General features: G+C 47.0%; 3 protein-coding genes across 3 annotated transcripts; 1 reads left to right on the top strand and 2 right to left on the bottom strand.

The window, feature by feature from the left end:
• Window positions 1–5: 5 nt before the first annotated feature.
• Window positions 6–6576, top strand: SEC13 (SEC13 homolog, nuclear pore and COPII coat complex component). The gene is made up of 9 exons (XM_036390700.1): window positions 6–92; window positions 502–546; window positions 1531–1646; window positions 2067–2218; window positions 2777–2910; window positions 3690–3823; window positions 4309–4429; window positions 5211–5357; window positions 5720–6576. Exons 1-9 carry the CDS (start codon window positions 90–92, stop codon window positions 5828–5830), a joined length of 963 nt encoding a protein of 320 aa, XP_036246593.1. The 5' UTR covers window positions 6–89; the 3' UTR covers window positions 5831–6576.
• Window positions 6577–7190: 614 nt separating this feature from the next.
• On the bottom strand, window positions 7191–21669 carry LOC118691866 (interleukin-1 receptor-associated kinase-like 2). The gene is given in 14 exon segments (XM_036391291.2): window positions 7191–9366; window positions 9660–10121; window positions 10124–10178; window positions 10347–10547; window positions 11581–11643; window positions 12321–12516; window positions 12893–13002; window positions 13294–13408; window positions 14206–14270; window positions 14709–14903; window positions 16285–16397; window positions 17089–17253; window positions 19948–20127; window positions 21468–21669. Coding segments are annotated over 14 exon segments (2238 nt in total). The 5' UTR covers window positions 21667–21669; the 3' UTR covers window positions 7191–9247.
• Window positions 21670–23516: 1847 nt separating this feature from the next.
• Window positions 23517–26677, bottom strand: VHL (von Hippel-Lindau tumor suppressor). The gene is made up of 3 exons (XM_036390924.1): window positions 26426–26677; window positions 25920–26030; window positions 23517–25549 (listed from the first exon to the last, which is right to left on the bottom strand). Exons 1-3 carry the CDS (start codon window positions 26640–26642, stop codon window positions 25377–25379), a joined length of 501 nt encoding a protein of 166 aa, XP_036246817.1. The 5' UTR covers window positions 26643–26677; the 3' UTR covers window positions 23517–25376.
• Between the last annotated feature and the right edge of the window lie 369 nt (window positions 26678–27046).

Raw genomic sequence — 27046 nt, 5'->3', positions numbered from 1 at the left:
CGGGGCCTGTTGTGCGCGGACCGGCGTGCCACGTCTGAGCGCGCGGGCAGAGGCCGGGCCGGGAGCGCCGCGGGGCCGGGGCCGCCGCCATGGTGAGCGGGGGGAGCGAGCAGGGCCGAGCGGGGCCGGGGCCGCCATGGAGAAGGGGGGCGAGCGGGGCCGGGGCCGGGGCCGCCATGGTGAGGGGGGGCGAGCGGGGCTGGGGCCTCAGCCGCCGCTGCGGTGAGGCAGGGGCGAGCGGGGCCGGGGCCGGCGCCGTGGTGAGGCGGGGGCGAGCGGGGCCGGGGGCCGGGGCCGCCAGCGCCGGGGCAGGGGGGAGCGGGGAACCGGCGGCGTCCCGGTGCGGGGCCCGAGCGGCGGCGTCCCGTCGCGGCCCGGGCAGCCCGGGGCACGGCACAGGGTACACCGGACCCGGCTGGGCGGCCGGGGATGGACCGGAGCTCCAGAGGCCACGGCCGCGCGTTGTTTGCGCTGAGCTCGTTCTGTTCCTTCTCCCCGCAGGTGTCGGTCATTAACACCGTGGACACGTCCCACGAGGACATGATCGTAAGTGTGCGGGGAGCTGCTCCGCCGGCCCGGCGGCGGCTGTGACAGAGCTGCTCTGGGGCTCTCTGTGAGCACTGAGCGCGGCATGTATGTGCTCGTGAAAGAGCACACTCGTGGGGTGTTGGATTCGGAATGCTGTCTGAAATCCTGATCTTGCCATTTTATACTGTGTGGAGAGAAAAACTCGGCTGGAGGAAAGGGGAAATTATTTAAAATCTTAATTTTCGTGTGAGGACTTTTTCTGCCCTTTTTTGTGAAGTAATAGAGATATGTGTATATTTGCTGGTACAGACCTTCAGCTGATAAAAATGGTTTTTCTTTAAGTGGATGTGTCTGGGAGTAGATGTATTAATATGGGTAGGAAGAAAGGTTTCAAAGTAATTTGTTGAAGGAAGGAGCCCAGTTAGATAAGCCTAATTCTTCAGGAAGTATTTCTTCACAGAAAAGGCTATCAAGCATTGGAAAGGGTTGTCCAGAGAGGTGGTGTAGTCACCATCCCTGAAGGTGTTCAGGAAATGACTGGATGTGGTACGAAGTGTTCTGGTCTAGTGACAAGTGACAACCGTCGGTCAAAGGTTGTAGTCAGTGACCTTGGAGGTCTTTTCCAGCCTTAAAGATTCTGTGGCTTGGTAATGGTGAAGTTTCAAATATAATTAAGAGCAGTATTTGTACACCTACTTCACATTTTAAGAAACACAAATATAACTTGTCACTGCTTTGTAGTCAGCAGCGTGAATTCCCTGTCATGAAAATGCTGTGGTGGTTGCTCAGAATTCCCTGGATTCCTTCTGTGTAACGTTTGTACAGTGATTGAGGAAGCAGCTGGGGACACAAATGGCTTGTGTGGCACGGCTGGGTTGTTTAGGATGGTTCCTTTGTGCCCGGCGTGCGGGCCCGGGGCGGCCGTGCTGCGGTGGGGTCAGCAGGCCGGGCACGCCGCGCTGAGCACGGCTCTCCTCTCTCCTCTCTCCTCCCTCCTCGCAGCACGATGCACAGATGGATTACTACGGCACACGCCTGGCCACCTGCTCCTCAGACCGCTCCGTGAAGATCTTCGATGTCCGCAACGGGGGGCAGATCCTCATTGCGGACCTCAGGGGGTGAGATGGCACAACACCAGAGGTTAATCAGGGCGAAACCTTGGTGCTTTGTCCTTTCGCCCTTGGGCAGCACAGAGTGCAGGTTGAATTCCAGGGTGAACTCCAAGAGTGCTGAAGAACTTCTGGGAGCTGGGGTGGGGATAGAGCCCCAGTGGGAACCACAGTGGGGCTTGGTCATTCATTTAGTACTTTGCATCTGTAATTTTCAAGAAGTACCATGGACTGATACAAGTGTGGGTTGTTTTCTGTGACAGTGAGAGCCCTGTGTCACAGCACTAACATTGCCATCTTAGCATTACTCATTCCTCATGTCAGATCTCTAATCCCTCCCAGAGCAGCAATTCACAAGGGTGGTCTGTGGGGCAGCTGCAGTTGGAAGGGGTTTCTCTCAGCTCTTCCTAATGATGCTGTTTCTTGCAGGCACGAAGGTCCCGTGTGGCAGGTTGCCTGGGCTCATCCTATGTATGGGAATATCTTGGCTTCCTGTTCCTATGACAGGAAGGTCATTATCTGGAAGGAAGAAAATGGCACTTGGGAAAAGACCTATGAGTACACGGGACATGATTCTTCAGGTATGGAGGGTTGGAGTGTGGAGCTGGGAAGGGAGACTGAGGAGATGAGGGGATTTGGGCAAGACTGAAATAAATCTATGACTGTTGAGGAAGAAAGCCTCTGTCAAAAAGAAAACGATAAAAACTGAAGAGAGAGTAAATGTGTTCAGCATTAACAGGACATTTCCCTAAGACTGTATTGCTGGATAAGCCACTATTGATTCATACCATGTGTCTGTAGGTTTTATTATACGAATAAGTCAGCTTTGAAATAAAGATGGCAGGGAACAGAATTCTTGAGGAAAATACTGTCTGCTTCCAGTTAGAAAGACTGCATTTTATCATGCTGTATTTTGTTTTAAAATTGAAACTGTTGTGTTCAGATGATTTACCCTCCCAATGCATATCTGTTACTCAGTAAACAATGCTAATTGGCTGGCTTTTGCTGAAATTTGACTCATTCTCAGCTTTCAAAGCCACTTGCTTTTGGTGACTGTGCCACCGATACCAGTCAGTGAATTTGTCAGTCAGTTTTAGGTAGTCCCTGTGCTGTAATCTGGTCTGTCTCACCCTTCCCAGTGAATTCTGTCTGCTGGGCACCACACGACTATGGACTGATCCTGGCCTGTGGCAGCTCTGACGGGGCCATTTCCTTATTGAGCTACACGGGTGATGGGCAGTGGGAAGTCAAAAAGATCAGCAATGCACACACGGTGAGTCTGGTCCTTTGGAGCAGCCCAGAGTTCCCAGAGCTACAGACAAGACCAAGGTGATACCTCAGAGACTTGAGCAAATAAATACTGAAATGCAGTGAAATGATGTGAAACATCCAGAACCAAGAATAGTTTCAGTTCATCCAGAGTAGGCAGGTATACTTTTTAGTCACTAAAATGAAGTGGAAATACAATGAAGTTCACTAAACAGCACTGGCAATCCCTGTTTATTGGGCATTATTGTTAAACACAGTGCTGAAAGTTACCTGATAAGAAATGGTCTTGGTCCTAAGAATACCTGCACCAGATGGAAACAACTGTGGGACTCCTGTTTTTCCCAAAATTGTGGAGATCTTTGTTTCAGGAGAACGTAATAAGCTAATGGCAGTGGCCCCCAGTAGAAAGAAATTCAGCTTAGGACCAAAGGTTCCTTCTACTCCTGTATTCCTAAATCTTAGCAACTGTATGTGCCTTTGTCTTTGTGGTTTCTGTCTCTGTCTCCCCTCTTTGCACATCCAAGATGAACTATTTTGTGAGCAAATACCCTTATCCACCTCAGGCTTTCTGAGTAAGTGCCTTAGTGAGGCTACTCTGCATCTGGATTTCTTATTCATCTGGTATTCATCCAGCGTGCAAGACTTCAATTTTTCTGAGATGGGCTTATTCTCCATTCTCAATAGAGAGTATGCTACATGTTCTTCACCCCCTCAGCAGCCTCTATCTATTTACTTAGTTATTAAAGTAATCAACTTTTAACAGTGATGCTTTTCATTAACTAGATTGGATGTAATGCAGTTAGCTGGGCTCCTGCTGTTGTACCAGGAAGCCTTATAGAACAACCCTCTGGTCAAAAGCCGAACTACATCAAAAGATTTGCATCTGGTGGCTGTGACAACCTGGTCAAGATCTGGAAGTAAGTGCCCTGTTGCAGATAAAACCTGACACTTTAGGCTTTAAGTGTCCCTGTTAGTATCTCAAGTAATATTTTTGGCTTCCCTATTGTATCATCTTCGAATTACTGTTTTAGAGAAGTGTTTTAAAAATGGAAACTTAGTAATGCACAATATCTCCCATGGTTCTTGCAGTTTGTGCCAGCCCTGTGTGATCTTGTCTCCAAGGGTGGCTTTGTAATGGTCTTTGGTTACCACTTTGGTTGTAGCAGATTTCTGACAGTAACTGGAGGTCAGAGCCTCTTTACCTCTCCTGCTTTCTGTCCCCTGGAAGAGATTTTGTCAGTTCAAGCCATAAAGATTTTTGGAGAAGTAGGGAACACTTGTGCTTTGTATTGCATTGATGAACAAGGAGTTTGAATGCTACAGTCCAGAGCCTTCCCGAGGAGGGCATGAGATGATCAAGGATGCTGCCACTACCCTTCTGACGATATAGTTGTGGTTTCAGGGAAGAAGAGGGTCAGTGGAAAGAAGAGCAGAAGCTGGAGGCTCACAGTGACTGGGTGCGAGACGTGGCCTGGGCTCCATCCATAGGTTTGCCCACCAGCACCATTGCTAGCTGCTCACAGGTGAGGTTTCCTTGGAGTGACAGGGGCAAGCACCAGGTGTGCTCACTTCCACAAGCTTCCTTCCCCCTTTCCATAGTGAAGGAATTGTAGGGATAGAGCTGCTCAAAAAGGTCGTCTTGGCCATCCGTTGCTATATTTGGGTCTCTGCATAAGAGCCTTTGACTCCTGTTCTTCCCAATCTCAGAAGCCCAATAGAAGCATTTCTGGAGAAGGGTTTATGGGTGTGTGTGCCTCTGTACCAAAGACTGGCTTCTGGTTGGAAAATCATGAGCGGGATGATCTCGCTAGGAGGAAGACCTTCCAAATAACGTATTAGTGGTTTTGGATGAAATTTACTGAACTTCCTTCTAAAAATACTGTTTTCTAATAATTGGCATTCTTAATCAGCTCTGATGTCATCAGCCTTTATATTGACTGTTGTGTTCTTGTTGCTAATCTGTAAAAGCTTTTTTTTTAACATCAAGAAGAGTGCTTAATGAGCTCCTGCCATGTGAGTGGAAAACAAAGTCTCATTCTGGGGAAGTATTTCAGCTGATACATATGTATTTTGGGGGCTCTTCTCTGGTATTTGCAAGTCATTGTTTGTTGGTAGTTTTTCTCATCAGAGCTCTACTCCTGCCTCGCCTTTATCCATAGCAAGGAGACAGCCCCTTGCTGTGCTGAGCACAAATCCATGCAGACACATCAAGGGTGGTGTGCAAGCTGTGATTTGGAAATGTAGCTCCAAGGGCAATTCAGGGTTATGTTTCTTTGCCCAGCCTTGGTCTCGGTGCTTTTGCAGGATGGCCGAGTGTTTATCTGGACGTGTGATGATGCCTCTGGAAACTCCTGGTCGCCAAAGCTGCTGCACAAGTTCAATGATGTTGTCTGGCACGTGAGCTGGTCCATCACTGCCAACATCCTCGCAGTGTCTGGAGGAGACAACAAAGTGAGTACTGCTGCCTTGGCTTTTACCCTGTGCACCCTGTTTCCAGAGGAGCTGAGATGAGACTGTTGTCACGTGTTTAACACAGGGCTGTCATAGTCTCCTTTGCTGCCATGGGGACATTTTTTCTTCTGATGAATCAGGAGGACAGGAAGACCATAACCTTTGGAAACCGCTTGCACTGCATTCTGAGTCCTTACTGGAGGGTAGAAATGCAGGCTGACCTTGATTTTGTGGGGTACTGACAATTCACATACTCTCCTCATATGACTGCAGGCTATCACCAAACCCATGCTGTGGTAGCTACAGAAAAGGGGAAGCAGGATATGTTTAAAGCTGAAAGCTGTTGCTGCTCTGTTTTTGAGGTGACACTGTGGAAGGAGTCGGTGGACGGACTGTGGGCCTGTATCAGCGACGTGAACAAGGGCCAAGGAGGGGTGTCTGCTGTGACAGAGGGGCAGCAGAATGAGCAGTGATGCACCATGGAATACTCCAGCTGCAACAAGTCACCACTGTCCTGATTTGCAGTGTGTCTTCAGCTGGATGAGAACTGATTTTATCTGAACTGGACGTGAACATGGGAAACAATTATCCAATTTTATGAGCACTCTATTACTGGGAGGCTACAATATGTTGATAATCAGCCTTAATTGACATTCCCTTAAATTTAAGATAAACAGTATAGCCAAGTACTGTGCCTGATACTACTCCTTGATACTGTAGGAATTATTCCCTGCTTTTCTGGTTTAGGGGTCAAATTTGAATGGCTGTGCTGTGGTCAGAGTTCATGCACTTCAACAGAACAGGGGGAAGCTGTCAAAACAACAAGATGTGATACTCCTTGATGCAGGGGACAAGTACTCTGTGCCCTCAAAGACCAGAACTTTGTTTCAAGTGAGGAAATGGGCTGGAGTTTGCGGGTTAGCTGGTAGTGTGCTAGCTGGCCCTGCTGGTAACAGTGACGTTGTACTTGTGTCTTTCTGAAAATAACCTGCTTGGTGAAAGTCTCTTTGCTTTCTTGAAGATGAAAAGGAGTAGTGGAATGCATATGTCTTCTGCTATATAATAATCTCAAACTGGGTTATTTAACCAACATCAATAAATCAAACCATGGTTTGAAGATTTATTTTTTTTAGTCACACTTCTGTACTGTACCTCAGTTGTTTGGATTTTTTTTTGTTGAGAATACCGACAGAATAAAATCTTATTGGTTAAAACCTGGTGTGCTGTATTAAATAATCTTTTCACAGGACTGCCTTGTTGAGGCAATCTGCAGTGTGTCTGCAGCCAAGCCATAGTCACATCTTCCCATCCATCCATGTCATTAGCTTTGCAAGAGCTTGGCTTTTTTGGTGGGTTTTTTTTCCTGTAATGGTACATCACGAGACAAGGCTTTACAAAGCCATTGCTCTTCCTTTGGTCTTGGCAATTCCCAGGGAGGATGTAAGCAGTGCCAGCTTCCCTTTTCTGCTCTTAGAGCTTTACTCGTAATGAGGGAAGAAAGAAGGACATGAACCCATGCACGCACTTTGAAATTATTTTTCGAACCAACGTTAGCCAGTGGAAAGTGAAGCCCCGGGTTTGTGACAGTTCTGCCCGGCCTGTCTGCACCACAGGAACCTTGGTAATTAATTTTACAGTGAAATTCTTCTCTAGAGCCATCAGAAAGGAAAAAAAATCAGCTATTTGACACTGAATGAAGACTGAATAAACAAGTTTGTACTAATAATTACTACAGAGAGCAAAGTGACCTTGAGCTTCTTTTGCCCAAATAGGGTGGAATGAGGTACATTTTCTGTGCCATAAATCATGAAAAAGCAGGCTAGAAAGAAGGGAGTTTTTCAGGTTTTTTATTCAAAAAGCTAGTAGTAAATGGTAATGCATAAACTGACTTGTGAACTGCCAAGTTACATAACAGTGTTAATGTAAGACCACACAGTGTCTTATATATGCCATACTAAATACTTAGGTAATCTGTAAGACTACCTAAATCACCTCAGAATATTTCAAAACTATCAGGGTACAAGACAAAGAATAGCAATTCCATCTGGTGCCTACAGGAGAACAAAACCTCTAAAGCACTTTGGTGAAACAGAACTGTGCACAAACTACATTTCTCAGTTTCAAACTCTCGGGTTTGCCATTCAGCTCTGCAGTTTATCCATGTGCATTCCTTTCTGGAGAAGACACAACGATTTTACCACGGGTCTCCCAGAATATACCAGTGAAAAACAAGGAATATTACATTTTCAATGAAGTATCTTGATAAATCTCCTGTAGAATTAAGTAGTTATTGACCAATCTGAGTATACAATGTTTCTTATGTCAGTACTAATCTTGGTTTTCTTCTGGTAAAATAAAAAAACACATGTAAATATAAAGACAGTATCCAAGGCACTTATAATTAAGGAATTTTGCCAGTTTTTAGTGTAGAGAATAACTTGAGGAATGTGTAGATAACTCCAGTACTCAGGTCTTTAGCTAAAATACTTGCTCATAATAATACATACAATGAACTGGGTACTGTACAAAAATAGAAGGGGTGAAGCCTTTGTGTAAAGCTAGGAATATATACTAGTACACAATTCCACTGAAAATAATTACATATAATTAATTTTATTTTTGTTCCCTGAACTGCACTGTGAATTGCAGCCATTTCTGCACATCAGGCCCTGTTCCCCATGCTCAGGAGGCAGCTCACCTGTCTGTAAACAGAGCTACATACTCTGATAATTCTTTTGGTCCCTCATAAACCTGTTTTTCCCTAGATTGCACACAAGTGGAATATGCTAGCAACAATAAAAATAATAAATATCCTAAAAACAAAAGTGATACTTGCTTAAGGGGGCTTTCACTTGATCATAAACACACCAGCATACAAGTTTCTATTTTTTCTTTTGCATGTGATCCCTGGGCCTGAGACTGAGGCTCCTACTGCTCCTACAACTAAGGGACAACCACAAGGATTCCTCTGAGAATGCCTGGTGAGTGTGGAACCATCAACCAGTCCCCTTATTAGCTTATATTTGACCCATTGCCAAAATAAATACAAAAAAAATATGTTTCAAGCGTCCTATAAAAAAATCAAAGCTATTTTAAATTAAAAACTTTTCCCTAATCCAAAATATACAACAGTTACCATGTGAAACACAAAGAGAAACATTTCCATGTAAAGGACACTTAGAAAAAAATAATTCCCAAAAATACTCCTATGAAGTATTAAACATGGTCTTAGAGCTCCCAACAGTGAACTGAAAGGTTGGACTTAAATGGTGACACATGTGTATGTGGAGGGAAGCTCAGAGGGTGGAGGAAAGTGGCTGAAGTTAGTTACCTACACCTGTGGTCAGTGCAGTCAAACTGAGATGAAGCTGTACAACGTTCTGAGACCTTGCACTAAAATCCCTCTCAGGTAATGCAGTGGCTCTGGGTGTGTGGACTAAGATTGTACAGAACAGGAGGGAGCAAACCTGCCAGCAGCTCCGAGGATTCCTGTCTGGGGAAACAGCACAGGGCGTTGCTGCCTGCCACTGCTCAGCGTTCGCTCTGGGACCGTGGTTTAATGACACCAACAGACACCTCCTGAAACACACTGCCAATCAATCACAAATAATTATGGCACTTGGGTTTGCCATTCCTTTTCACATTGCAGATGAAAAGGCAGAAGGCATTTCTGTGCACAGAGTGGGACTGTGCATTAATCTGCTATAGAACAGGTATTTTCTGGTGCTTCTCTATGTGGTACTTCTTGTTTCCTTCAGTCAGGGCTAGTGTTCCTGATCGAAGCCTGCTACCTAATCTTACGTGAAAGGTGCACTTTTACCATCTTTCTAATGAGGAGACAGTCCTTATTTCTTCTTCTGAGCTGGCCACTGCTAACTAATCCATCCAATTTATGATTCAAAAAGTTCAGAACTATTTAACTTGTCCTCTTCATACAGCAAAATATTTTCCATGAGCTTCTTTTTTTGATCATTTATCTGTATTTTCCAAGATGTCTCTCTGGCTGAAGCTGAAAAACAAAAAAAACCCAAATACTGAGGGAAAAAAATCCATGTATTGTCTAAGAAATAGATGATAATTTTAAATTTAAGAAAAAGCAAGCAAGCAATCAACCAACCAGCCAAAACTGGCTTAGGAAAAAAATCTGATAGAAAACTGCTAAATGTTTTGTAGATTTATTAGTAAATTCATAACCAAGGAGAAAAGATTTACTCATATGTGTTTAAAAGTAGGAAGAGGAACCTAAGCAGTTCTGGAGAAAGGAGTAATTTGTCCCCATATTGTCAGAGGAGGGCATTTTACCTTGTGGAGCACACGAAGAGTCCAGGTCAGCGTTTGCCTGCACACAGGGGCCCTGTGCAGCAGCTGCTGCTGTCTCCAGGGTGCCATCGCCTCTGGCGCACGCCAGGCTTCTCTCCTGCAGCCCCTGGGCAGGCGTCCCCTGCCTGCTCCTCTCATCGCAGCCCGGCGCTTCCTCTGGACTGGCACGCTTGTGGCCAGGTAACTCCTCGGTGGATTTTTCTGGAGGATTCCATATGAAACTACTGGACTCATCTGACTCGCAAGGGACCCGTGACACGTAGATGCCACACGTGTCAGGTGCCACGGCTCCCACGGAAGGCGCGCAGGGGCTGCCACTGCTCCCGGCTGCTGCCTGGGTGCTCTCCTCCTTATTGCCCACTGCTGAGGGCACGTCCACGCTCACGCTGGCTGTCTCATCATCAGTTTCCTCTGGAGTGTTCATGGAGAATCCAGAAGTGCTGCTCCACAGATGTAATGCTCTTTTAATTTGTTTTCAGCCGTTTCCATAATTTCACGTACCTGTTTTTAACAACCAAATCTGTGAATGCGTAATAATTGTTGTACCTACCCCTGCTTACACATATTCTCCTACGTCAACACTCACAAAATAAGCAAGACATGAATGTTGTAGTTTTACACCCTGATGACAAGGAGACTTAAATCTTGGCCATGTATTTAAAATATTACCTCTGCTATGTTCGAATTCTTCTTTCTCAGGCAAAGGCAGATCACTGATGCAAAATCAACAGCCACCTCCTCCAGCAAGTGCCCTGCTTTTCTGTCTAGGTATTTGCAGCAGATTTCCTTGGCAGCCAGTTTTTCCAAATTTTTTACTTTGGAGTTTGAGCTTTCTTTTGCTGCTTGAACTTCGTCGGCAATCATATCTTTCTGTTCAAAGGAAGGAGATGCATTAGGCAAAATGAACACAAGCATTTATTTTTGTCTCAATCTCTGAGGATCAGTATTGCTGTGTATTTGTCATTGGTGTTCCTCAATGCCTGGTTTACAGACTTAAAACCTTTAATAATCTCTGTTCATGCAACTGACTGAAATGTTTGTTCTCACAGGAGAGGAAAAGGCCAGTGGCTTTCTCTGCATGTGTCCAATGTCAAATTCCCTAAAGCAGGGCAAGCTCTTCCTGGCTTGTGCTCATTTATATAGGAATGGAAAAGAGCCAACACTGTGTAGAGCAGCATTCTTACGCAAGCCTTTATAGCACATGTTAAAGAAATCAGGAACGTAGGATCTTTGATTCTCTGAACCCCTCTGGACACTTCTGAATTGCTTGCAAATAGTGGGAATACTGCTGTTCTCCCCTCCAAGGCTTCAGCCAGACAAGAACTCAGGAGCACATGCCACAGAAGGAATGCAGGGGAAGGCTGCTTTCTACAGATGGTTTAAGGCATTCAGTGAGTTTGGCTGTTCCGATTGCTTGTGAAAGTGGTTCATGTAGCTCTAACCTCAGCTTGGGACACTGGTGAGGATATCAGTTCCAGGCATGAGCACAAGACAAACACCTGATAAACATCATGATGGACTCCTGCAGCTCCTGCCTACCCAGGTTTCCCCACTCACTGTGGCTTAGACCACCTCCTCCTGGCACACAGAAAATATGCAGCAGCATTTCAGCACAAAGCCTTGTCTCCTAAATATTTATTTATTTTGCAGTCTCTCCTAATGCAATTCAGGCCAGCACCCATGAGTGGGTATGTGAATTGGGAATATCTACTGTGCTTCTGTTCTAATGGCAGGCAGGCTACTAACATTAATAGAACCAGGATATGGCTCCTAAACCTCCCTTCTGCAGGACATGTATCGCAGACAGCAAATATCAAATTGTATTTAAATAAAATTAAAATTATTTTTATGACAGAAACCCCATTCATTTGTATTGGTGTTCATTACTGCTGCTTTTTCTTACCAGGTAAATTGGGTGTCTCTCTTCATCCAGTGCCTTCATCCCAGTCAGTATCTCTGCTAAGACCTAGAAAGTATATTTGAAAGATAAAATTATTTGTTCAGAACTAACTATAATTTTAAAATTAAGTTTCTAACTGAATAAATATTGAACTTTCAGTGCATTCTGATATTATATTTTTACTTCAGATGGCTTAACAATGCCAGCTCAGGGCATTTATGAGACTTTAGATCTACCTCCAGAGCCAAGCCCAGATTTTATAGTTCAATAGATATTGCTGAAACAAAGAACAAGAAGAAAGTAAAGCTAAATGTAGATAAGAAATCATACTGAACAGAGTAACTTCCTACTTAAATGGAAACACCTGGAGATGGTGACATCATAGACTCTCAATTATTTTAGCTGAAACTATAAATGAACAGGCAATGTTTGTAGAAGTTCATGTGGTGAGTCTGCAAGAATTTTGAGCATCTAGTTTGTTTTAAGCCATCAGCAGTAATACTTTATTTACAATAAAAACCACTTTTGTTTCTTTTATTCAAAAGATTCACCTAATTTTGCCATGAACTGAGATATATTTGGAGTGTGAACAATTAAAACCAGGATTTCAACACATTATAGAGCCAGCAACTACAATATGAAATTGCCAGCAAAACAACCATATGAGGCACTTGCTCTCATATTCAATTTCTTGTCTAGAAACATCAAAAAATAAACCAGAGCATGGAAAAAAGGCAACATACCACACCACAGCTGAATATATCCACTTTTTCTGTTAACTGCCCATGTCTGACAAAATCTTCTGGCAGGTAAGTAAGAGAAGCTTGTAGGACTTTGGTTTTCATCATGGCATATTCTGATTTTTTATCAGAAGAATGCAGCCGCAGTCCAGAATGCCCAAGCTTTGGTGTAAAGTTTTCATCCAACAGGACATTTGAGCTGCGATAATGACAGACAAATAACAATATTGGTCAAATCATTATTTTATCTTGAGGCAAAGAATTAGTTTTATACTTTTAAACTTAAGCACTCCAAGTGTCCAGCATTTGGCCTCCTGCATAGCACTGAAAGGATTAAGAATGTTAGAAAGCAAGAAGGGGAAAAAACAAGCACCCAAAAATTCAAAATAATTTACTGCCATCATTTAGGAAAGAGAGACAGGTTAAACAAAAAATGGCAAAGGCCCTACAGAACAAAGGACAGCAGAAAATATTGCAAATGGATTTCCAAATTGTATAAACTTTAGCCGTGACTCTTAAAGAAATCCTTAAATTACCAGGTAACCAAGGAAGTGCTGATATGCCAAAGTACTCACCTCTTGATATTCCCATGAAGAATCCCAAAATTATGCAAATACTCCACTGCTCTGACAATTCCTAAAGAAATGCTAATTCGCATCTCCCAGGTCAGTGGAGCAGAATCATCCTGCAAGGAAAGGAGGAAAAAATTGGTGATTAATGGAATAAAACACTGTAAGCCATTGGTAGTTTAGAAAACCAAAGGCTCAGCTGAGTCCCAGTCAAACTCCAGGCAAAACTCCAAACCCCCGGAGAAGAGGAGAAGAGCTGCTGCCTTTCTGGTGCTTGCAGCCAGGGCACTGGGCACCCTTTTTTTCTGTCTGTTTCTCAGACATCAAAGAGATGCAATTGTTTTTCCTGGAATTGCGGGAGAGGACTTGCAATCACAAGTAGGTGTCAGACCCAGATTATTACTCACGTGGCACTGAAGCTTGTTTTGCAGGGAGCCATTGGGCAAGTAGGGATATATCAGACAGTGCAATCCCGTTTCCACCGAGAACCCCAGCAGCTGCAGAATGTTTATGTGACAACACCTGCAGGCACAGATCAGCAGTGATTTGCAAATGATGTAAGAGCAACACAGGAAAATACATTCCCAAGCTGGAGTAACTTCCTAAATTCAAGGCAATGGTGTGCTGCAGCTGGAGGCACATCGGGAGGCACAGCTGGAAGCACAGCTGGAGGCACAGCGGGAGGCACAGCAGGAGGTAAAGCTGGAGGCACAGCTGGATGCACAGCTGGAGGCACAGCGGGAGGTAAAGCTGGAAGCACAGCTGGAGGCACAGCGGGAGGCAGAGCTGGAGGCACAGCGGGAGGTAAAGCTGGAGGCACAGCTGGAGGTAAAGCTGGAAGCACAGCTGGAAGCACAGCTGGCAGCACAGCTGGATGCACAGCTGGCAGCACAGCGGGAGGCACAGCTGGATGCACAGCTGGAGGCACAGCTGGAGGCAGAGCTGGAGGCACAGCTGGAGGTAAAGCTGGAAGCACAGCTGGCAGCACAGCTGGAGGCACAGCTGGAGGCAGAGCTGGAGGCACAGCACGGTCTGGGCAGGAGACAGCAGGAGGCTGACTGAGCAAGAGCCCACCCACTGCAGCAGGGGTGGGTACAGGGTGGGCACCGTGTCCTCCCCGGCCCAAGGCTGTGCCAGCCCAGCCAGCACCAGCTGTACCCCCGGGCACTCGGCTGCTGGCCCAGGGCTCCCACACAGGCAGCACGGGACCGCTTGTCCCAGCCCAGAACAGTGCCTGGAGCAGACACCCCTGTGTTTAACACCCAGCACCAGACCACGAGCAGGACATGCATCACTGCCTCTGAAAGCCAGCCACTCACCGAAAACAGATCTGCACTTCTGTATGAAAGAACCTCTGGGTGGAATCTGGGCTTGTGCATTCCAGCTGAAAATGAAAACACGCAAGAGAATGGCATTGGAAATTACCAGGACTCTGCATTTATACAGATCTGGTAGTCTCTAGATGACAAGCTAGTGCAGGAAACAGGCAAGTATCACTCATGGCTACATTAAGTCAAAGGTAACAATTAATTGGCAATTAGAACAAAAACTTGTGTAAAGACACCCCCCGTCCAATCATCAATGCAGGCAGCTCTACTGCAGGCTGCTCCTGTCTATAGAGTTAATGGAACTACTCACATGAGTAAAGTATTCATCAAAGTGTGCTTTCTGAATTTAGGTTTAATTATTTACATAATTTCATTTTTACCTCCCCTCTTGTGTAGTTATTCTGATTCCTTCCCACACAATATTAAACAACACCTTCTAATGGGCAAGTCATGCTAATAACACACCCTCTTCTACAAAAAAGTGCAGTATTTACCTCTTTGAGTCTTTTGATGACAAACACCATGTTGTTCCTCTGACCTTTGTAGACATCTGCAAAAGTACCTTCACAGATTCTGTTCTTGTCACTGAAGCTGTTGGTGGCATTAGCAATTTCCCTCTGGGTCCACAGGAGACTCCCGCTAGGGAGATCAGCCATCGTCTCCTGCTGAGGAGCAGAAGAGCTGCAAGGCTACACATGTGTAGAAGAAACAAGTTTATCTCATGATAATTCATACGCTTTTTCCCTCTTTCAGTGTCATATTTTCCTTCCCACGTTTTAAGCAATCATTGTGATTGCTGAATGAAACTGTGAAAGGTACTATGCAATCACTCCTTAGGGTGTAGGTAACTCCTGTATTCATGTGTTGGGATGATGTAAAACTTTTGCACAGTAGAAGTGAAATCAGTTACCAATCTGCATTTCCACCTTTCCCAGGAAAAAGTCCGTATATTTATGTGAAGTGATGTTAGTCTGATTTACAAAAGATCTTAATCTTTATAGCCGGGTTACATATTAAGAAACAGTTGGATGAGAAAGTGGGGCCCCTCATAATGTAATTATGCTCTGGTAAACTTCGTATTTACTTTTGAAGCATCTGGCCTCAGTTGCACAATAATTTGTTGCTTCCAGTGTGGCAAGTCCTAATACCAAGTATAATTACAGTCCCCCTGGAGCCTAATCATGCAGCTTTCACAACCTTAATGTGCACCCAACTTGAGGAAATAAAGCACTAACTTCTTCTCAAGAAACTCTGAAACTACTTGCACTGTGAGTCAGTCTTCCCTCCTGGCTGGTAGTCCTGGACCATGTCACTGTGGAAGAGTTTAGAGCCTCAGACAAAATAAACCTGAGAAAACAGGCCAAGAACAACCATGATGGACTAGGTGTGCCCTGGGATCTGGGAAACACTTTGTGGACAGGACAGATCTAGTCAGACTGTATGAAAGACGAGAGAACTGTGGGGAGGAAGGAACAGGAGACTTCATGCTGAAATCATCAGGAACATGAGGGGAATTTTTCCCACTGTGACGGTTAAGCAGCTGAACAGGGGCTCAGAGAGGTGATGGAACCTTTATCTCGGGAGATTTTCAGCCTTACACAAGGCTTTGAACAACATGACTAAATTCAATACTAGCCCAGTTTCGAGCAGAAACCACATTTTAAGTCTACCATGAAACTAAAAGAGGTATGTGGTTCTGACTAATCAGTGGTATATACTGTCCTGTCCTGCGATTGCACCAGAAATGTAACTCCTCTGTAAAATCTACATGTGAGAGTCCTTCAAACTCAGTTGCTATTTGTGGGTATGCTATCCCTTCTGAGCTATGCAGGAAATAATACTGTCAATTTTTTCCTCACTGGTCCTTCACTGGCAAAAAAGTGATGTAACCACAAGCAATCTAGCTGAAGCATTAGTACTGTATTCAGTCCAAACCCTTTGTACTGAGCTCAACGTTTTCACTACAGCAACATTTTTGTACAAGTAGAGGGATAAACTTTAGCTGAAAAAAGACAGAATGTCATAAAGGGAATTTTCCTTGTATAATCAGCGAGCACTAAGGGGATTTACCTTCACACTCGATAAAACAGGAGGATTGGACTGTAGGGAATTCAAAAGGTCTCTCGGGGGAGGTGGTGGAGCAGGGAGGGAATACAAGGCTCCTTCAGAAATAGCACCTGAAACTGAGATAACAGCATTGAAAACACACCTTAGTTTTGTGATACAACCACCTGTGACTAATGACAAAGGTCTAAGAATTATGAAGATCTGGGGTATTTTTTTTTCAGCTTTCTGACCAAAGATAATCTGTGACAAGCTGTCAAACTGTGATATTCTGTGTGAAGACAGGGAGCTCTCTTCCTGGTTCTGGTTGGCAGGATGAGTGTGCAGCCCTCTCCAGCCCTGGCTGGGGACATGGAGCTCCCTGTGCTGGTGCTATTGCTGTTGCAGATGCTCGCCCCAGTACGTGCTGGGTTCTCCCTTCCCTCTCCCAGCAGAGGGGCTGCTGAGCCCTGCCTGGCTCTCTGCTGGCCTGGGGTGACTGTGCATGAAGAGAGGGACACGGGGCGGACATGCATGCACTGGTGTGGTGTTTGTATGGAGCCAAGGTGGGGTCAAGGCATTCAGAGACCTGGGAATCATCCTGAGATCCCAGAGGACAGACACAGCCAAGGGGGCCAAAGGAAGGGGGACCAGGAGGCTGTGTGCTGAAGTCAGGAATAAACAGGAGACAGCAGTGCTAGGAAAACAGCACTCAGCTGTGCCCATCTGGGAGACAAGGCCTTCACTGTACTATCCTGACCACAAACACACAGCAGCCACTATACAGTCCTTTCATGGCAGAGCAAATCCAGAGTCCAGCACTGTACTTACTGCCTGATGGGACTGCTCCCAGGTGTGAGGAGTCTGGGGATGGCAACAAACTTAGGGCATTTTCTTTGTCTCTCCTTTTGCCTTCTGTGGGAGGTACAGATATGATCTGTTTGGGTGGCTCTGGCTCTTCTTTCTCAGGGCTGGTGATGCTAGAGGCTGATGTCCCTTCAAAACAGAGCAAAGGGGAGATAAAGATAACCAGAGAAAATAGAGTCTGACTCTAATCAGTGACCACAAAATAATCCTAATCAGGACATCAGACTTCAAATTAACATCAACATTAAAATGAACATTCAAGCAATTTAGATGGTATTTAAATTGAGACTATACCCATGACATTAACTTTTACTTAAAATCAACAGGAACTAATTGCTTCAAATAAATACCAGCAATGACTATTCCAGAGATGCAGAGTCTCTTACAAGAAGAAATTAGCAATAATGATATGTTTATCATTTTCTATATAACATCCTTCAGGTAATGATCTCATATCACAAACACCTCCCAGCCTAAGGAAGGCATTGAGTTCTCTGCAGTTGTCATAGGACTGAGGGGAAGATAGACAGAATTGTGTTGGGTTTAGCCAGTTAAATATTTTAGGACTATTTGCAATTGTGTGATTTTAGTGGCATTTTAGGTTCATTCCCAGGAAAAACTTTCCTATACAGGACTATTTGCGAGAAAGACTCACACTTCTACTTAGCAACAGAAAAAAACAAACCAAAGACAATCTAGGGAAAACAAAAAATGGTCAAAGCTCAAAACTTATTGATATATAAGGAAAGTTTAAAGGATGCATTATTGATTCACTTCAGCTCTAACAGATCCTGTGCTGTACACAGTTCGGCAAAACCTCAGAGTCAGGCCTGAAAAAGCAACGTGAAGTCTGACTGAAAGAAGTGCAAAGATACAGTGTAATACAGGAAATTAAAGCCATGTACACCTGAGGGGGGATTATTCAGATGAGATTAGGCTACAGTTAGGATGGGAAGAAATACAGTACAAAAGTTCAGGATGCTGTGATATATGAGGTTGTCAAAATCTCCAAAGCAGGTGAATTCTTATCTCTTAAAATGCTCTTAAAACTGAGGTTGAAAAGGAGCCTGAAAATGCCCAGAGTGCACTAGGGGTGATATAAGGGCTTTCTACTCCCTGATAACATTTTCCTGGTTGTAGTTTTAAACTTTTATATGGCACCTTTTATCAGCAATACATTTAACATTTTCTTAAAAATCCAAATTAATGTTTTATACCTTATACAGAAAAAACATAAACACAAATATTATTACATGGTGGTTCTTATCCTGCTGTTCTAAGAGCTTTGGTGATCTTAGAATCAAATGTGCCAGGCCTCTGTTTGCATCTGAAACCAGACCACAGCTTTGTGTTCTTTTACTTGTACAAACAAAGGCCAGGAGTACCTGGAACAAGCAGGAAGCCCAGTGTTTGTTGTGTAATCTGGGCTACTGGTATGAACCATGAGCCAGTGACTGTGGGAGAGAAGCCAAGCACGCTCAGGCTCTGGGGCTGAAGAACAGCAGGGCATGAAGAGCCACAATGGCAGAAATGGGCATGCTCTTTTGAGCTTTCCATCTATTCTCTTCAATGCCACCTCTGAACTCAGCTCTGAATGAAACCAGGTCTGAAAACTAAAACTCAGAACACTCAGGTATTTTTGTTACTGTGTTAGAATGCTATAAAATCCCAAATTTTACAGGGTTTTAGGATTAGCTGTCAAACAGTCTGCAGGCCTTGAGTCAAACCTGACAGTCCCTTCATTCTGCAGGTAAGTCCCTGTATTGTTTTTTTCCTCACATGGTTTAACCTAGAAGCCTCAGAACTTAGCATCACTTCCCTTATTCAACCTACTTTTCAGGGTTTTTTATGACTTTTGCAACTTCCTGCATGTCAGACAAACAGGGCAGCACTGCAGCTAAGGAACTGACACAGAAAACATCATTATGGGCATTCAGAAGTGGGACTAGAGAGCACAAAAAGCTCTTGAATGGATGTAGAACTCTTTGGGAAGTAATCTGCCAGCAAAAGATCTCCCTTTGTGCTGTGTCTGATTCCTTTAAGTAGGAATGAATTGAACTGCGGTCATGTAAGGACCACTTAGTTTTCTGAAGTGCCCAACAGAACAAGCAACATGTCCTCTGTATCTGCCCAAGAGGGATTACCTGAGTACACAGAGAAAAGCTCAAAAAAAAAAAAAAAAAAGTAACTGACAGCAGCATAAGGGAAAGCAGGTAATGCCCTGTCATACCTGTGCCAGGTGCAAATTGTGCAAGCCATGGCCATACTGACACACCTCAGGGAGCAAAGCAGACCCAGAGAGGGATGGCGAGTGTTTCCCTGCAGGGATGGTGATTGGTTTTGTCTGTGCTGTGTCTGTGTTTCAGGGCTAACTGCTGGAACCTGCTCTTGGACTGGAAGCAATCCTGGCAGGGGCTGCAACATGCCATTTCTCAGGTTGTGATCCAGGCCACAGGACCAGGCCTGAAGGGCAGGGACTCTTTGTGCAGCCTCTGGTTCCGAAATCCTGTCTGATGTATAAAAGCACCAGCCCTGGTTTGGCCACAGCTCATCTTCCTGGCACTTCTTGAAGGGTCCAAGATGGGCACCACAAAGATGGGGTGATGAGCTGTGGGGACCCATGAGTCTACCTGTGTACCTCTTCACTCACACCACCAATTCTACCCGAGTGAGCAGGGAATCACAATCAGTGGAGACATTTTAGAATTTGACACAGGATGTGACTTCTAACAAAAAGCTTCTTCAGCTAGCAAGGAAGACATCCTAGGCCTGGGTGCTGTGAGGAGCAGCACAGAGCCGTGGGAGGAAGGGGCAGCTACTCACAGTCCAGGATGACCTGAGCTGCTCGGTAAAGCTGCAGCCCTTGCAGCAGGTCCAGGAGCTGCTGCACTGTCGCCAGCCTCACTCCCCACCACCACATGAGCTCCCTCGTGATGCTGATCCCTGTCTTCTCCATGCACTTGATTTTCCGTAGCTCTGTTTGATCAGTGATCACATAGGAGGCTGGTGGGAGAGAATGGATATTTCTGATTAAAAATATTAGAGAAAAACAGGCAAAGGCAAGCAGGGCAGGCTAAGGTGTGAGACACAGTTTGCTTTTGCATTTGTATATCTTTAAAAGAAAGGATCACAATAAATTACCTACGTGGACATGAAGAAATTTCTGTTCCTAAAGTAAGATATCTCTTTTCCCCCTTCAACTATTCTGGAAAAAATTTTGTTCTATCAGAGACACTTGAAGACCCACTCATACTTTTCAGCGTATTTTCCCTGTAATCTTTCTCCTTAATACTTTGTACCAAAGTAAGGTTAGATTAAATTCCTGGGGTGATTCTCCCAAAACAGGGGACAGCAGTCAGTGGAGTGGCTGCACTGCCACTTGCATTCCTAAATCCCTGTGCTGTGGTGAGCCAAGCAAGAACTGGATCACCCGGGTGTTAGCTACACTCCGATAAAGCTATCAGGGAAATGCAGCTAGTTTTAGATCCTGTGCCAAAGCTGACCCTACACAATGTGTCCCAGTTCCTGACCATGCCCGTCACCTCACTGTATTCGTCCCAGCTCACTTACCCAGACAAAACCCCCGTCCCCTGGCGAGTCCCCAGCTCCACCCCACACACCCAGAGCTGGAGTCTCAGGGGGCTGTGCCTGAAGGGAAAAGGCCAGGGGCTGGGGTGCTCGTGTGGAGACAAAGATCCCCGAGTTCTCACCACGGCTGGCTTTGGAAAGACATCGGAAATACAGCTTTATGCATCTGAAGGTAGTGGAGATGAATCCCACTCTACATCAGGAAGTTTAACGTGCGTAAGAGCTTATTCAGCACACAGTTAGGGACGTCATGTCAAATAAAGGAAAGCAGGTACTAAGAAAAGATTCAGCGTAGAATTGTTTGCACAGGGATACAGAAAAAAGAGTAAATAACTCAGGGACTATATTTTCTATACTTACTGACTGCACACAGCCAGGACGGAGAAAAACAGGGGCACAAAGTATGAGGGAATACAGATGAAGAGAAAGAGGAAATTAAAAACCAGAACATCTGAGCACATGTGAGGGACGTTGTGGAAACAGGCAGTGAGAAGTGGCAGGAGATACAGAGTGACTGGAGAGGGAAGTGCGAAACATTGGGGAGAGTGAGAGGAAGGAGCCTGGCTGCCCAGGAAAGGCCAAGGAGCCACACAAGTCTGGCATTCCAGCAGTGTTTGAGAAGCAAAGCCAGACTGGTGCCCGGGAATTCCCTGCTGACAGGACGTGCCCTGCCGAGCGCTGGGAAGCGCGGGGGGACAGCGCGTCCCCAAGGCGCTGCTGTCCCTGCGCCAGCCCCGCTGCGCCGTGCCCCTCACCGAACCGCATCCAGTCGTAGTCGCTCAGGCAGTCCATCTTCTGGCAGAAGTCCTCCAGCACCCAGGCGGGCATGCTGTGGATGTAGAGCGCCGGGGCCGGGCCGGCCCTGGCGGCGAGGGCTGGCTGCTGCAGGGCCATGCCCGCGCCGTGCCGGTCCCGGGGCCGCTCCGGACAGCCCCCGCTCCCCGCCGCGGCCATCAGCAGCGCATGCTGCGCGCCGGGGCACGGCCCGCGGCACGGGCAGCTCTCCGGCCTCTCCTGCGTTCCCCCGGAGCCTTCTCTTCTCCGCCGCTGCCCTCCCAGCCTGCCCCAGCCCGCCCCAGCCCGGCAGGCGCGCTCGCTGCCCGGGAAAGAGCCCGCGACACTGCCCGCGATCCCCGGCGCGCTCCGGGGCTGCTTCCTGCTCCGGCTGACGTCAGGCCCCGGCCCCAGATGCAAATCAGGTTTTCCTTTCCAGGAGCGGTCATTGCTCCAGCGCGGTTGCCTAATTACGAGTGCCGGAAGCGGGAGCCGTTTTCCCGGGCCTTGCGCAGAGCCGGCGGCTCGGCCCAGCGGGATGGGCCCGGCCGTGGAGCCGCGACCCCGGGAGCCCGGCTGGCCCTGGAGGGCGGCTGCGAGCACAGCAGCGTGCGGGGCCCTCCGCTGGGCAGCGAGACACGCGTCCCGCAGTGCCTGCAGAGGAACGGGCACCGCCGGGGAAGCTGCTCAGCCGCTCCAGGGACCCTCCGGCCGGGGCTCGCCCTCACGGCAGCGCACCGGAGCCCACCCGTTACAGTCCGCGGTACGGTACGATAGGCAAGGAGCGAGAGCTGAAGAACACCAGGAGCGGTCACAGGGCTGGCCGTTTGTCAGGGGTTAGGTTTAAAATATGTTCTTAAAGTCAACAGTTTTTTCTTTTTTTTTTGTTTAACCTGATTTTGATAAAAACGTATAATTAATTAATTTGCCAGTGTAAATATTACTAATACTTCTGGGAAAAAGGAGAGCCTTCCTGCCATACTGCTGCTGCTAGAGACTGCCAGCAGATACAAAAGTGTAACCGTCTGTCTTCTGGTCTTGTTCATACTTAGCCCTAGGTCTAAATTTGTATGAATTGAAAGAAATGCTGTAAGTTTTGACAGCTTTTAATTCACCATTTCTTTGTACTCTGCATATATGTTACAGTACAGCTTACTCTTGTTTTCAAACTTTGAAACTTTTGCAGTTTTCGACACTCCTGGCCTCAGAAATCATTAACTTCTTAGCTCTGCTGTGACAATGAAAAACTGAAAAATGCAATATTGCTGTAGCTATAAGATCAAAGAATGGCAAAAAATGAACAAAACTACCAAAAGTGTATTTGACAACTCGAAGACTGCCTTGGGATAAGCTGTTTTATCAGTAGTACCAGTTCAACAATAATAGTTGCATTTATGGGGTTTTCCCCTCCCTTTCCCCTGCTTACTGTCCCTCTGACACACACCTAAATGCTCTGAAAGTGATGCAATATGAGACTGAAATTGTGTTGCAAAGAACTATGTAAAAGTAGGAAGAAAATACTTCTTCTCCTTAGGTACTGGAAAAACTTGTGAAACCATTTGAACTATTTGCCCCGGCTGGAAACAAGGGGAAAGACCACATCCAACCGCGTGTAGGGCTTCGGTTCTGCTCCGACTGTCACAAGTAATGCAGGGTCTTCCTGGGGAACTGAAGTCGACTGAATAGAGGCTGAAACAATGCTGTATGTGCCTGCTCTTAGGCCTTCCCTTTCCGTGCTGTGGGCAGACTCTGCAGTGCTGGGTGCTGTGCCCGGGGCTGCGGTGTCAGCAGCGTTTCTTGCCCGGGCTTTCTCCGGTTCGGCGCCTCCCGCACAGCACAGCCGCTCCCGGGGCTGCCCACCGGCTCTCTCTGCTGCTCCCGGGGTGGCCAACGAGGCCGTGCTGGACCGACTGAAACCGCCCCGGGCTAACGCAGCCGCCACAAGTAAATGGGGGCTTACGCTCGTTACTAACCCATCTGAGTAACTGCTAGGAGACTGCATTTCCCAGTGTTCATGGGTTAAAGCCGCCTGGGGTTTCTCCAGTCCTTTATTTTGATCCAAAGGAGCACTCCAGAACAGAAAAATACACTCTAATAAGAAACACAAGAAATCACAGACCCTGCTCAACTCAGAAATACCCAGAAGGTGTGTGCCATGTACAGACTGTTAAACCCAACCCCTGCCACCAACTAGGTTACAGGAAAAGCTGCAGCCAGGCAGGTCGGCGATGGTGCCATGCTAACTGCAGTGCACAGCCCCACAGACAGCAGGGGGAACCTGCTCTCACGAATGGTCAGGAGCAGGGAACAGCACTCTCCGAGCCTCAGGCTCCCTGGGGCACGGACCCAAGTCTGCTCCAGAGCCCTGCATGGGCTCACCTTCCCCTCAGAGATCTGTGAGAGGTGCTGAGAGCAGAACTGCACAGCAGCCCCGTTCCTGCCCAGACGCTGCCTGAAGCTGTGCTGAGAGCTCATGAGAGCCACAGCACAGCCCTGCAGCAATGGGCTGGGCAGGCTGTACAGTCCAAAGTGTCTGTTTACTGCCCAACCACAGCGACTGTCAGAGTATCATCAGTATCTGTATGAACAGAATACAAACACAGAGGCACTGGGGACTTACCTGACAGAATTACACTCAGAAAGCTAGCATGCATTTCCATTTTTATGTCAAAGATCAATTTCTTCAAATATATAAGAGAAACACGTTTACAAATAGGGAGACATTGCATACTTACTAAATACATTGAGATTCTCAGTTTCACAGCTACTCTTAAAATGTACAACTGGAGGGAAACATATTCACAGAAATAACCTGTTTTAATTAATCTAACCAATCTGTTTCTAACCTGAGCTGCACCACATCTTGCTTGATGGACAATTAATGGAACACTAAACTACAATGCTTTAAACTCTCTGTGTTCACACCAGAGCACATTCCACTGAAATGTGGGGAACAGAATACAGGCAAAGAAATATCATCTCTCCTTCTCCAGCCTGTCGTAAGCATGGCCCTGTTTGTGAGCTGGCTGTGTGAGCCAATACAGCTCCCATTGATCCTGAGAAGACACAGGCAGCTGGAGAGGCCCACGCTCCCTGAAAAGGCCTCCTACTACAACCTGGACTACAGCACTGTGAGGGGAAAAGACAGAACTTAAAGCATCTACCTCCTGTGAACCCTGCACAGGCTGCTGGGGAAGCAGCTGAGGGGGACAAGGGTGCTCAAAAACGAGGGTCTGGTCTGTGTGGCTGAGATCAGCCAGACAAGAACCCTATGACAAAGGCAAATAAGGCATTTGAGGTATGATGACAGTAAAAACATGTCAGACCTAGAGCAGATAGTACATGGCTTTGTACGTGGAAAGGTTAGAGGCAGAATAACCTGCAAGCATTTACACATCATCTTTCCAGCAAGGTAACGTTTGTCAGACCCTCAGGCACTGCTAGAAAACAAACCTCATGTACAAACCCCTCATGCTCTGTGACCCACAGACACACTGAGGCAACATGTGAAAGGGAAATTCCATGAAAACAAATTACTCAAACAAAACCCACGACACTTACAACCATTAGTCTGGGCTAAATTAATCCTTGGTGTAATTTACTTTCTAATACAATGAAAATTACTTTGTATGAATATTTTCCATTTAGCTGCCCTGATCTTACCCTACAGTTTGCAATACCTGCAATGAAGAAATTAACTGAACCATCAGAACCCAGCATGCCTCCCAGTGCTGTTCAGTCTCTGGGATTTGACTGTCACCAAAGTTATTGAGTTTATGTTTCAAAACATTAAACAGAGGCATCAGTTGGTGTGTGTCCTGGCAACTCTCGCTGCTCACTCAGTGGTTTGCAATGAGGAGCCTGAAGTGAGTAATCCTGTATTCCACAATTTAGTTCCTCAGTGCTTCATTCCTCTCCAGAGAAAGCCGCTGAAGATCCTTCCAAATGTCAGGATGATCCTCCAGCTCGTCGTATAACGACTGAACAATGTCCAGTTTCCTGTAGTCCATGGGGCTGACCAGGCTGCGCACAACCTGCAGACACCTCTCCTTCAGGGTGAACACTGCAGTCAGACACAAGCACAACACAGCCTCGTCACGAGGGCTCCCAGCTGCTGCTCCAATGCCAACAGTGCTGCTCTGAGCCTGTGAGCACAGCCTGCAGCAGTGACCCACCACAGGCTGGGCTCCCCAGACACGAGATAGATGTGGTTCTGCCATGAGGCACCTACAAAAACCCCTCAGAGACCCCTTGAAAAGAGAGCTCTGCCACTAGCTCCATCCAATACAACAGTTCTACCTACAACCCCTCACCACCTCTTCCAGTGTCTGAACAGGTTTAATTTCATGAGGATCTGATTTCTCAGTAATCCTAACAGGTCCAGAGAGACCAAGTTCAGAATTCCCTGGAGCATGTGTCGTCCTGTCCCTTACCTGGCAGTGTGATGTCAGCTTTGGTCACATTGGGGGCTGCCACGAACAGCTCCTGCTGGTTGACGAGCAGCCCGTCATAGGTCCCTGCATCCCGGAACAGCCAGAGGTGCCCTGGCAGGGAACAAGGTGGGAATGCGCCAATTACATAAGGTTTTAATGAGCGCCTCTGAGGGGCATCTGCTCGCAAGGGACCAAGCTCTCCAGCTTAGCCCTGTGTGCACAGGGCACTACCACTGCCCCAGACACTGGTAGGAATGGGGAGGGGAGACGAAAAAGGGGAAAAGGAAAGGAAAAAAGGAAAGGAAAAGGAAAAAAGGGAAAAGGAAAAGAAAGAAGAGCAAAGGAAACGGAGAGAGAAAAGGGGAAAAGGAAAGAGTAGAAGACGGAAAAAAGGGAAGAGAAAGGAAAAAGGGGGTGGTGGGACGGCAAAAGGGTAAATTCCACCGCCACCAGCTCACCCAGCCGGGCCCCGCGGGCCCAAGCCCGTCCCGTCCCGCCGTACCCACCCCGGTAGCTGCGCATGACGCGCCCGCTGCGCGGCTGCAGCACCGGGTAGCAGCGCGGCCGGCCCTCGAAGTCCAGCCAGACGGGCAGCACGCAGCGGGGGCTGTGGTTGTTGAACACAACCTCGGAGAGCTCCCGCGTGTTGACCGAGCGCAGCGCGGACCCGGACCCAGCGTCGGGCCCAGCCCCGCCCGGGCGCCCCGGGTCTGGCGGCGACATCGCGGCCCCGGCCCGCCGCGCGCAGGCGCCAGGGGGCGGCACCGAGGGAGGCCCCACCCACCTGCAGGCACCGCCCCTCGCGCATGCGCTCTGGGGGCGGGGCACGGCGTGAGGGGGGCCGGCGCACGGAGCCGCCAAACCCTCATTTTAACAAATAGACGGAAAACGGCAACGGGCGCTTGGAACGCGAGTCGTCACTGAGAGCTGTGAGGTCTTTGTCGTGTCTTATCGCCCAGCAGCCTCAGTTCACAGCTCTTGTGACTAAGGCACTGGGCTAACCAGGGTTGCCACAAACCAATTCTTCCTCAGCCAGAAACAGTTAAGCTGCCAGTTCCTTCCTCTCCCGATCGCAGGGTGCCAAAATATCTCAGGTCCCTTATCCTTCAGCTGTAGATTCACAAACA

The sequence above is a fragment of the Molothrus ater genome, chromosome 11, assembly GCF_012460135.2.
Source record: "Molothrus ater isolate BHLD 08-10-18 breed brown headed cowbird chromosome 11, BPBGC_Mater_1.1, whole genome shotgun sequence".
NCBI lineage: Eukaryota > Metazoa > Chordata > Aves > Passeriformes > Icteridae > Molothrus > Molothrus ater.
Note: the sequence above shows the minus strand (reverse complement) of the source record. Positions and strands in the feature narration are given on the sequence as shown.